Source organism: Adiantum capillus-veneris, chromosome 28 (genome assembly GCF_014529385.1).
Source record: "Adiantum capillus-veneris isolate H3 chromosome 28, ASM1452938v2, whole genome shotgun sequence".
In the NCBI taxonomy this organism is placed as follows: Eukaryota; Viridiplantae; Streptophyta; class Polypodiopsida; order Polypodiales; family Pteridaceae; genus Adiantum; species Adiantum capillus-veneris.
In genome coordinates, this window is record NC_140958.1 from 91,917,232 (window position 1) to 91,928,885 (window position 11,654).

The 11,654-nt window shown below is 44.1% G+C and overlaps 1 protein-coding gene across 4 annotated transcripts in view; it reads right to left on the bottom strand.

The window, feature by feature from the left end:
• LOC147420880 (uncharacterized) overlaps nt 1-11,177 on the bottom strand; it is a 77,246-nt gene extending 66,069 nt beyond the window's left edge. The window contains exons 1-2 of one of the 4 annotated variants that reach the window (XM_086505127.1): nt 10,862-11,175; nt 10,745-10,785 (exon numbers count right to left, since the gene is read on the bottom strand). In XM_086505127.1, the coding sequence (XP_086361253.1) occupies nt 10,745-10,785; nt 10,862-10,981 (161 nt within the window). In that variant the 5' untranslated portion in view covers nt 10,982-11,175. Of the gene's footprint in view, nt 1-10,744; nt 10,786-10,861 lie in introns of all 4 variants that reach the window. The other 3 variants (XM_086505126.1, XM_086505124.1, XM_086505125.1) reach the window with 3 other exon arrangements.
• Between the last annotated feature and the right edge of the window lie 477 nt (nt 11,178-11,654).

Here is an 11,654-nt window from a genome sequence, read left to right on the forward strand (position 1 = left end):
TAAAGCTTTAAGCTTGGACATGGAGCTCTGGCGTCTTCCTGTTCCTTTTTGGCGGAAAGAACAACACCCTCAAAGAACAAATGTGGCTTCTACCTCCCTTTCTCAAGCTCCATCCCTCCCTCTCGTGTCTCAAGCTCCATTCCTCTCTCTCTCTCTCTCTCTCTCTCTCTCTCTCTCTCTCTCTCTCTCTCTCTCTCAAGAGTCAAACTCCATCCTTGTCTCAAGCTCCGTCATCGTAAAACATGTGTAAATATGGCTCTAATTAGGATGGTCAAATTCAAAATCTTAGCTTATAGTTTTTCACTAACATATGAGCCTATAATACATATAATATATATAGTTTCTTTGGTCTACCGTTCCGGCCCCTCTCCTCCCTCCCGTTCCCATCCCGTTCCGCACCCTACCGTTCCCGTTCCCCGTTCCCGTTCCGGGTAACTATGGTACGAGACATACATGCTCATACTTAACACTCTTGTGTATTCAACACTTGTTAACTCATGTATGGTCTACCTGTGAGACTATTCCATTGACATAGTGGATAGCTTTCACATTGTGCCACTAGCTTTAATAGAGTCCATAACTTTTAGTACACTTCGAATACTTTCAAACATTATAAACCAACAGTTTAAAAATGCGTCAACATGTACTCATTAGAAGCAATTACTGTACTCTTGACAACTCACAATACATACTTACTTCTATAGCACTGAACAAACTTTTGGACAAAACTTTTATTCCCCAAGCAGAGTACACTTTTATTGCACTAAATCCATAGATACATGAGAAGTGCTAGCTCCTGGATCACCCCCCTCTAGCGCAGGTCTCTTTCCTTTTGACCTTTGCTCTACTTGAGTTGGAGAATACGTAGGTGGTAAACCAAAGGCTTCAAGGTAGAGCTGCAATACATTTGGTGATTCTAACAGTTCACTCTCTTCCATCCACTTTGCATCCATAGGTGGATAGTTCTTGAACTACCCAAATATCCCCTTGTAACCTTGTCTTTGACTTTTCTTTTCTTGTGTACCATGATCTGTTCTGGGACCAAAATTTCATCAAGCTCTTCAACTTTTGGCTGCTCTTCAACTGGAATATCCTATGGCACATCACCAATAAATGGTCTGAGAAGACTCACGTGAAAAGCATTGTAAATCTTCCAGTTCTCAGGTGATTTCAGCCTATAGCTGACGTCACTGATCTTCTCTGTTACTTTAAAAGGCCCATAGTAACGCATACTAAGCTTTGTAAAGAGACTTTCTTTACCTTTTCGCTTCTTTAAGCGTGCCTTTTCAAACCGCAATAGTACCCAATCACCAAGTGAAAACAGCAATTCACGACTTTTAGATCAGCAGCTTTCCTTTGCTTTGCCTGTGTCCTTTCAAGGGCATGCTTTATCTTCTGGTACATTTCATCGATAATCTGTACATATTGATCTGCCTGAAAGATCTTTTCCTTGGTATGCAAAATGGGAGGAACTTTCACATGACCTTCAACAATTTCAAAAGATGCTTTGCCTGTTGAAGAATGCACTGTATTATTGTATGCATACTCAACCAACGGCAAATACTGCTTCCACTTCGCCTTGTGCTCTGATACATAGCACTTAAGCAGATCCAAGACAGTAGAACTTGCCTCTTCCGACTACCCATCTGTCTGTGGATGACTGTCTGTGGATGAAACGACGATGAGAACTTAAGCGTAGTGCCCATATTCTCAAATATGCCTCTCCAGAATAGACTTGTCATCCCTGGGTCACGGTCACTGACCATGGTACTTAAAGACATTGCACATAAAAAGACGTGCCATCTGATCTGGTTTATCTTCTTCCTAACAGGAATGAAATGAGCTTGCTTGCAGAATCTGCAAATAATGGTCCAGATTCCATCATTCCCTGTCTGTGTTCTTGGAAGATCAAAGATAAAATCCATTGCTATGCTTTCCCATGGTTTATCTGGAATCGGCAATGGCTGTAACAACCCTGATGCCTTTTGCCTGTCAAACTTGACCTTTTGGCAAATCACGCATGCTCGCACAAAGGCATCCACATCTCTCCTCAAGGTAGGCCAATAAAAGAATGTCTCAACCGCTTTCACTGCAGCATCTATACCACGATGCCCTGCATAAGATGGGACATGACTCTCTACCATGACCTTATGTCGCAATGGCCTAGTGACACAGAGTCTGCCATGCATCATCATAAAACCATCTCTGAGGAGGTAGTGCTCATGACGTTGTCCTTTCTCTAACTGTTCGAAGATCTCTGCAAAATCTTCGTCACTCGCATACTGTTCCTTCATGTCATCAAGCTCATGATGATAAGGAATTGACCCAGCTGAAATTGTGGCTTTCTTGATAACGCATCAGCCACAACATTCTTCTTGCCTTCCACATGCATATCTGGAAGTGAAAAATGGAAAGAATGTTTGCCCATCACATATGCTTTTCCGATAGCTTTGACTATGTCAGAAAGTATCGCAAGGTCTGATGATCCGTTAGGACAACAAAATCAGCACCTAGCACGTAGTGTTTCCAACTTAAGAGCGCATGAATCACAGCCAGTCACTCTTTTTCATAGACCTGCATAGTCATCTCTCGCCCTTGCAAGATTCTACTCTCATAGGCTGCTACCCTGCCATCTTGCATTAGCACTGCACCAATGCTACTGCCACAAGCATCACACTGGACCACAAATGACTTCCTGAGATCTGGCAAAACAATGACTGGATCTGAAGTCATCTTTTCCTTTAAGAGGTTAAAAGCTGAAATCTGTTTTTGGGTCCATCTGAAAGTGACCTCTTTCTTTTGCAAAGCATGTAAAGGTGAAGCAATCTTTGCAAAGCTGCGAATGAATCTTCTGTAGTAAGAACATAGCCCTAAGAAGCTACGGACATCATGTACAGTCCTTAAAGCTGGCCATGTCTTGATTGCTTCTACCTTCGCAAGATCCATTCGGACGCCATCCTTTGACACAATGTGTCCGAGAAAGTGGATCTCTTCCAAGAAAAACTCGCTTTTCTTGCCATTGATGAGCAATCTGTTCCTGCGCAACTCTTCGAACACAATGGTCAAGTCATGCCTATGCTCCTCTTCACTCTTCGAGTAGACTATCATGTCATCAAAGAATGTGCCAACAAAGTTATGATATGGACAGAAGATCCTATCCATCATCCTATTGAACGTAGCAGGAGCATTTGTAAGACCAAATGGCATCACTAAGAACTCGTAGAGACCAAATGTCGTTCTAAACGCAGTCTTGTGCACATCCTCAGGCCTAATTCGAATCTGATGGTACCCACTTTTAAGGATGATCCTGCTGAAAATCGTTGCACCCTCTAGGCGGTCAAGAATATCATCAATCCTTGGAATAGGAAACCTATTCTTGATATGTCATGTGATGTCCTATGTTGTCGAGTCATGTCCAGTGGTGTCGTGTGATGTAACTGTCGATTGGTACATGTGCTAGATGTGTGTTCCTAGTGCATAGGTACTAACAAACAGTGTCTGCTAAGACGGTTTATGGCCTCTGTCTGTTTTGCAGGCGTAATCGAGGGCGATTACAATGCTTTCAAGAGGGGGGTATGTCACTAAGTGATGACGTGGCCGCCCAAGAGCAGAAACCCTGACCATAAAAAATCTGAAACCCTAATTCTGTCCTAACCCTACCCTAACCCTAACCCTGTTGATTGCTGACGTGGCAGATTTCCGTACGCTTGCTGATGTGGTAGATTTTCCGTACACTTGCTGACGTGGCAGCCCGCAAAAACGCGACGGAAATTGCGGAGGCTTTTAACGGCAGTTTTTGGCTGTTTTATTGGCTACGCAAAGGATGGGAGAGAGAGAGAATCTTTTGCTTTATTTTGGAAGCTCAAGAGAGCTTGTGAGAGAAAGAGCCTTTGCTTTATTTTTAGGCTTTTGATTTTAATCTTTTGGGGCTCTGCTTTTGGCATCCCTTGTAAATAAATAAGTGGCTTGGGCTCCCACTCTGCAGAGAATCTGGACACAGAGTCTGAGAGTGAGACCCAACCACTCTTGTACTTTGAACTCAGATTAATACAAAAAGAAATACCGAAAGGGGCGCCAGTCTTTGGGGCCAATATCTCTAGGCACGGAACTGCGCCAGGCCAGTGTAAATCTATTGTGAACTGTGAACTGTTTTGAAGTGGTTATCTGGTGCTGTTGTGGTTGATTCTTGACTTGGAGTGTCCAAGTCTGTTACAGGTTGCCTCATAGAAATGTAAATTGTAGACCACACTACGTCCAAGAATCACCATTCGTGGACTATGAGCACATCAAGTCGAAAATTTTCCAAGACAATGAATTTTTGAAACACATCTATCCATAATCCAACCAACAACAATGAATTGCACGCACGTTCATAGTGTTTTGTATGTGTCATGTTTGTTCCTTGCCAGATGCATGTGCCTTGAGCTCCAACTCACGGGTTCAAACACTGATAACTTGAACTCCGACACAAGGGTCCAAACCTTTTTGCCCCTATCTACCACTCACAAGCCTCTCTGGCTGAAGCATGTTGTGGCAACCACTACCTCGCTAGAAGCCTCACACTGTGCCCCACCACGTGTGCCATGCAGATATCCTCCATGCAAACTGTATCACCACCATCCTCATCAAGCTTGCCTTGGACTTTGTCCTTTTACGAGATTCAAACCTTGCCTTGGGCGTCGAGGTAAATGGGTTGGCGGAAACTTGAGTACTGCTCCAATCACTTTTCATAGCCGTTATCCTTTCTTGCTCAAAATGCCTAGGCTTCGGGGGGGGATGAGACTTCATGGGAACTTCCAGAGAGGGACCTCTTAATGGGGGCCAAGAGTGGACAATCTTTCCCAAGACTAACCCCTAGTCATTCAACCATTGTTTCAAAAAGCTAAGAATAAGATTCCCAAAACAGACAACCAATCTAGCCCTCCCAGCAACGTTTCAATATCCCCAAAGGTGGGTATCTCTAAGCCAGGCAGTGTCTCAAAAGGTCACATGCAATCTCGCAGTCATGCTTCGCCGGCAAAGTCCTGCAGCCAGAACATTTTGAAAAATTGCTACCAATTTAGCATTGAAGTTCCCCAAGCCACCTAGCGCTCCGAGATGCTACAACAAGCCGCGTGACACTGTTAAGCAAGGCACTTAGAGCCTAGCGTTTTAAAATGCTCCACCAAGTGAGCAAAAAAACACAGGAGGAGAACCTTCGCGTTTTGAAAGCGTTGGTGCTCCACAAGCTGAAATGCAACCAACTGAGCTTCTCTTCAATGCACCCACCAATCTTTGATACCATGTCAAAGTCGACGATGTGGAAGCCTACAGTAAGGGAGAATGCGAGAGAGAGAGAGAGAGAGAGAGAGAGAGAGAGAGTCTCTTGAACCAAACAACTTGGCAATGTATTAATTATCAAGGGCCTTAAGTACCCCCCCAAACAAATTGCCCTACCTAGAATCATGTCAAATAAGTAAAATAAAAACCTAAAGACAAATAATTAACTAGGAACACATTGGGGCAATCACTTGAGATGCTTAAACTTCAACAAGAGGAGGATAACTTTGCAGACTCCTCACATACTAGAGATTTACCTTGACGCTTTTAGTTTAGCTAAAGCTTTTCTTGAAGTGCACATCCATTTAGCAAGTTGAATCTGGTGCAATTTGTGCTGCCAAGAGAGGAACCACTCCACTCCTTTCTCACAAATTGCCATAGATTGAGATAGAGTCAACCAATCTATCTTCAACATTTTGGGGTGTTGATGTGTTAACAATGCTTTGCCTAGTAAATGCTATATGATATGTATATAGATTGTTTACCATGATAAGTGAATGGAATGGTCAGAATTCCCTAAAGCTTACTAATAAATGTATTCTTGCAAATCTGTATTTGTTTGAGTATGTGAGATAAAATGTCTCCAACATATTGTCTGGATTCACCAAAAGGTGATATAAATGGTAAATATGACAATATTTAGTGCACCTAGACATCCATTCAAGATTGGTGAGCTATGGATGTGATGGCTAAATTAAGTCGTAATGATCACAGTTTGTCTTTGAGATTTCCACATATATAATGATGTGAATGTGATTGTTGATTGACAGTGACCAGTGTTCTTTCTGCTAGTACAAAGTTTGAGAAGTCAAAGGCATGTATGCATGAAGTTAGTGACTACTAAGTTAGTTTACTCTTTATTGTCTCTCTTGTAGGCGTAATCAAGACGCTTGCTCCTCTTCAAGTAGAGGTATGTCACAGAGTGATGATGTGGCAGTAACAGATGTGGTCTGCCTGGAAATCGCGTTGTTCAAAGCGCCACGATTCACACAGCACTAAAACGGTAGTTTCTTTTTGCCCAATAAATTTTGCCTAGTTATTGAAATCACTTAACTTTCGAGGTGTCAGAGCTTTACATGGGCACCTTGTTTTTAGCACATTTTCTTTTGGCCACGTGCCTTTATAAGTGAGGCCTAGGGAGCCCCTCTTTGCCTAATTATTGAAAACAATTGATTTTGAGGCGTTTTTGGGGGGAGCTTGATTTTAGCAGATTTGCTTTTGGCCACGTGCCTTACGGCTTTCAAAAACCATTTGAAACGTATAAAATATGGGAGCACATAAATAAGTACAATGAGTATGGTGCATGTGACACAAATGAAAACACAACAATAGAAGAAAAAGAGGGCTGCTTTGTGTGTGAGAGAATTTGCAGTAATAGACTAATAAGAAATAAGAAGAGCATGATTTTCGATATTAATAAGAAATGTTAATTCTACAAACTTTAGGCTAGCATGATAAAACAGATGATGTCACAGGGATGGGCACCACGTGCCAACGTGAAAGAATAGATTGAACAACTTTAAGCACTTCAAATAACAACTGAACTGAAAGAGATGCACGACACACAAGACAGGGAGTGGCGAAGTTCCACCCTTGAGAGCACTGGCCACAAACCTTGGCGCCCCTTTTGGTATTAATTTATATTGCTTGAACTCAGTACATCGCCGGCACTCCATCCTTTGCACCTCACGCGGAGCATGCAAGAGAATGAGCCCTTGGCTCATATTTAAAGGCCCTTGGCCATGAAAAGCAGTTACATAAAAAACTTTCAACTCAAAAGCATCTAGTTTCATAACTATTACTAAAAGCTGCCGGCGTAAATCACGGAAATCCATACAGGCTGCCAAATCAGCACGGTAAGCGCAAAATGTGGAGATCCGTACAGTATACCATGTGGCACTGCTAGCGTAAAACGCGGAATTCCGTACTGCCTGCCACGTCATCATCTTCTGCGCAAGAGTTGAAGAGAGTGCGTGTTTGTGGGTCCTGCTGTCCTTCAATGTCTTTAGGTTACTTGGGCTCCATTGAACGAGGTCTTGCAAGTTGGTGGGAACTCGTCTTTAATATAGGCCACAAGGTAAGACTTTACAAGTTGGTAAAACTTCTTCTGCTGCTTCTCTTAGGGTTTAGGCCCCTCGGCCAGGATCTACACATTGGCTCCGTTCTTCAGTGTCTTGACACGTCAACAGTTCTAACATCCCCCCTTCTTGAAAGAAAGTAATCGTTCGCGATTACCGTATATCTCCAAAACAACTCAAGTTAGCTCAAAAATTTCCGAGGAGGGACAATCAAATTTCTCATTCCGAATTGGAGCTCTTGGTATCCTAGGACGTTGGCTTCCCAGAAAAATCTCATCCAATAGGGAGTCTCATTCCAGCTTAGAGCTCTTGATATCCTAGATCGTTGGTTTCCCAAAAAAATCTTATCCAATACGAAGTATTCAGTGGCTGGCACATCATAATGCAACACAAATGCTCACATATGCATGTTCCAAGGTTTTCAAGCATACAACGAAACAATCCCCAGACATCCCGTCTCTGTCGTTCCGACAATACCAAAACAGCATTTCACACTACTCCACCCGGGAGTAAATCAGCAAGCATTGAAACCATTATTAAAACCAAAGTCAAACAATTCAAATCGGCACCAAGGCAAGTTTGAAACAGATTCCGTCCATTTCAAACCAATTCCAAGCAGGATCACTAGAAAGGTTCTCAAACAGAACTCAAACTTAAAAAGCAATCTCGACATCGGTCGAGCTCGAAAAGACGACTTGCTTTCCATCCTGAAACCTGCACCAAGATTAGGGTTAGGTTTGTTCCAGAAGGTTGTAGCCGACCGCAACATGGTCCATAAGCTCTTGAATAGTCAAAATAGGCCTCGACAGACACTGTTCCTGTGGCAGTGATGGTAGCCCCAAGATATATCAATCACACTGAAGCTCCAAGGTTATCAGCTCGAGCAGAGACACCTACTGAGAGATGTCGAGAAATTTCAAATTATAATCTGTTAGGGTTTCCATGGCAAGCATTTCAGAATACCCGACTCTGCCAGAAGCTGCACTCCGAAGAAAGATATCTGAAGGCATGAAATTCGGGCAAAACAAATTTTTTGAAAGCTTGCCAAGTCCTTAGAGTGTGCGGCTTGGTAGCTATAGACATCCACCACTGCATGGCACTGCCTCTGAGAAAAACAACCGCTTGAAAAAAAAATCCTTGATCCTTCTCTTGCAAGTGATCTTTATGGCTTATGCCGAGCGATGAAGACGGGAGCGCGCCCAATGCACGATGGAGTAAGGGTGAGAGTAGCTAATAAGTCCCAGCTCAAGAGACAGATTCTTTAACAAAATTTCCGGTAAACTTTGGAAGCGTCACCTTGCTCTGTTTGCTCTCTGATAGGACCGGTATGTTTTCAGAAAAGCACACGCCTGAAGCTCTAATACCACTGTCACGAGGACGGGCACCACGTGCCAACGGGAAAGAATAGACTAAACAACTTTAAGCACTTCAAATAACAACTGAACTGAAAGAGATGCACAACACACGAGAAGGGGAGTGGTAGAGTTCCACCCCAGAGAGCACTGACCCCAAACCTTGGCGCCTTTTTCAGTAGTTCTTTATATTACTTGAACTCAGTATATTGCCAGTACTCCATCCTCTGCACCTCACGCGGAGCATGCCAGAGAATGAGCCCTTGGCTCATATTTTAAGGACCTTGGCCATGAAAAGTAGTTACATCAAACTCAAAAGCATCTGGTTTCAAAAACTTGCACTAAAAGCTGCCCAACGTAAATCACAAAAATCTGTATAGGCCACCACGTCAGCACAAAATGCGAAAATCCGTATAGTATGCCACGTGGCACTGCCAACGTAAAACGGGAAATTCCAAACTGCTTGCCACATCATCATCTTCTACGCAAGAGTTGGAGAGTGCGTGTCTATGGGTCCTGCTGTACTTCAAAGTCTTTAGGTTACTTGGGCCCCATCCGACGAGGTCTCGCAAGTTGAACTCGTCTTTAAAATGGGCCACTTGGCAAGACTTTGCAAGTTGGTAAAACTTCTTCTGCTGCTTCTCTTAGGGTTTAGGCCCCTCGGTCGGATCTGCAGGTTGGCTCCGTTCTTCAGTGACTTGACACGTCAGCAATTTGTGACAGATGACCACAATTTCCACGATTGTAACAACGGCTTCAAGAATTCTCTTTAGTTCCAATGTAGGATATGCCAATGTACTCATCAATGTACTTTTCACAACAAGCTAGCCAAAAGAGAGCAAGATCAAGATAGAGCATGGTAGAGAAAGAAGAGAGTACAAGGGACATCCCTCTCTCCCTATATAGGGATGCAATCAAGCTGCTTGACTCCCCAACAACCCCTAAATGTGGGAATATAAAGTCCCAAGCAATAAATACAAGCGTTTTTTATGAGGCAGTGTTCACTGTTTTTTTCCCTCTCTAGCTTCCTATTGCAGGTGCTTTGTGTGCAAGGATTGCACGCATGTGATGCCCTTTGCCGAAGTGGCTGGCAACCCTTGTTCGCAGGCTGACTCGGTGGAATTCTATCGGAGTAGATGCAAGAAGCGGTGGCTACCCGAGTTCACGAGGACGTTTGCTCGCAGTTGCAGACTTGATCGTCATCCGATTCATCTTTTCCACCGCACCTTTGACATGGTTTCAAAGCCAAGGCGACATGCATGCTCTCAAGTTGCATTAGTGGTCAATGCAAGGTTTTGGTACTGATTTTTCGCAACAAAAGGAGCATACTGCTGATTGCTATTGTTCTTCACCCTCTTAGGGATGATTCAAAGCTGTTTTGGGCTGATTTGAGAAACCCTCTTCATCCCAACCCATCCTAGCCTATTCACATGCCCAAGTTCTCCTCGACAATGGAGCGGGGTGATGGTTCTGATATGAACTCAGTCCATGATGAAGAAGTTCGAGAAGAGGTTGCCAAAAATGGGGCAACGAATGACAAGGAGTGAGGAGATTGGTCCCACTTCTACTCCGGCATAAATGATCAACCAATTAAGATCCCTACTCTTCCCACCTTTCATACTAATCGATAATCGAATAGCGACAACTATACTTGGAGAGCGACTACCATGACAGTCTTCGACTCATACAAGCTTGGAGAAGCGAAGCTTTGGAAGCGTGTCAATGTGGGCACCCCATGGAAAGGTAAGGGTAGTTAGAGGTTCAGAATGTAGGATCCTCACGGCAAAAAGTTCATGGAATGTTGAACAGGCCAGCTTCTATTGAAGATTATTGTCTTCCATATGAAAAGGTGCATGTCATAAACCAATATTTTGTCTGTTGATGGTACCTGTCCATGCTCACGAGACGCTGGACATACGGCCATGCCTGCATGCATGTGTGTGCTTATGTGTCCATGTCTGTTTGAGGGGTGGGGGGAGAGAGAGAGAGACTAACCCCATATGCAGTGGTGAAGAAAAGATACTCCTGCGCTTGAACTGTCATTCACTTGCAAGCTGAGAGCCCACATCAAGGAAAATGAGACTAGAACAGACAGTGAGGAAGTATAAAGACCTGAGGGAGGACGAGGAGGGCGGCCAATATTGATTTCAGAGTAGCCAATGAACGCGTCGTGGCGCACATAAGCGACACTCTCGTTGGACTCGAGCAGCAAAAGAAACGCGAGGAAGGCATGCCAGCATGCCATTAGTCAGCAGCTTCCAACGGCTGCTGTGCTTACACTTCATGCTCACGAACGATGGCGCCCGACAGAGAAGAGGGGGTCGTGAGCAGATCCAAAGCACCACGCACCTTGCACGGCGAATCCACTGCTGACATTTGTCATCCCGCTCTCGGCTGTCGAAGCTTGGGTGATCTCAGTTTCAGCCCAAGGACACCACTAAGTGGCACGGGCATGGGAGGGTGGGATCTACGACGACGGGGGCATTGTGGGCCGTAGATCCCAGTGGCAGCGTCGAAAGTAAATTAGGGTATCCTAAATTATTTTTTATATAAAAAGTAATCTAAAGTACCCTAATTCGACGTCCGCCTCTAATTTACATGTTTTAAGTAAATTAGAGCCCCCACGTTTCACAACGCACGCATAACGTAGTGGTTAGGGTAGGTGCCTCTCATACGTGAGGTCTCGGGTTCAAACCCGACGCCCCAAAATGAGGGTATCCTAGATTACTTCCGAAAAGCGGGTACCCTAGATTACTTTTTACCCTTTTTGTAATCTAGGATACCCGCATTTGGGATCTACGGCCCACATGCCCCCCGCCGTAGATCCCACCCTCCCATGCCCGTGCCACTTAGTCCTGAGGCAGCCGAGAGCCCGCGATATGTAATGCCGTTGTGGATAGTTTTG